Consider the following 464-nt stretch of genomic DNA (forward strand, 5'->3'; position numbering starts at 1 on the left):
GCTGGGCCCAGAGCGGAGCCGCTGCATCTGGAGTCTGTCTGTCTAATCTGTCTCTTCCTTGGGTCTCCTCCGCCTGTCTCTTCTTTGTGAATCTCTCAAGGTGTATCTGTTTTTCTCTTCCTCTCTCTGCAGTTCTGTCTATCTCTCTGTGTCTGCCTCTCTCTCCATCTTTCTCTGAGTCTCTTTCTGTCCCCTGCTGTCACTCTGTCTCTTTCTAGCTCCATCTGTCCGTCCCCCCACCTCCCCGTCTCTGTGTATCCGTGTTGGGGGTCCCGCCTCCCCAACTCCACAGCCCTTGCCCCCACAATCACTGCCCTCCAACGGCTCTGGCCACCCACAACCTTGTGCCCTGTCCCCCACGGGCCTCCGGGGGTCCCCAGAGCCCCACCTGGCTGCACCTGCCGTGTTTACAGAGGCCCCTGGGCTGCGTGGCCCCCGCCTGGGTGCCCCCATTTTTAAGCCAT

General features: G+C 59.9%; 1 protein-coding gene across 1 annotated transcript in view; it reads left to right on the top strand.

Moving 5' to 3' along the window:
- LOC104992716 (phosphatidylinositol 3-kinase regulatory subunit beta) overlaps positions 1 to 178 on the top strand; it is a 6,585-nt gene extending 6,407 nt beyond the window's left edge. Inside the window, exon 14 of the mRNA XM_010845684.1 lies at positions 133 to 178. Coding sequence (XP_010843986.1) covers positions 133 to 178 — 46 coding nt within the window. The remainder of the gene's footprint in view (positions 1 to 132) is intronic.
- The last annotated feature ends 286 nt before the right edge of the window (positions 179 to 464 follow it).

The sequence above is a fragment of the Bison bison genome, unplaced genomic scaffold (genome assembly GCF_000754665.1).
Source record: "Bison bison bison isolate TAMUID 2011002044 unplaced genomic scaffold, Bison_UMD1.0 scf7180017864221, whole genome shotgun sequence".
Lineage (NCBI taxonomy): Eukaryota > Metazoa > Chordata > Mammalia > Artiodactyla > Bovidae > Bison > Bison bison.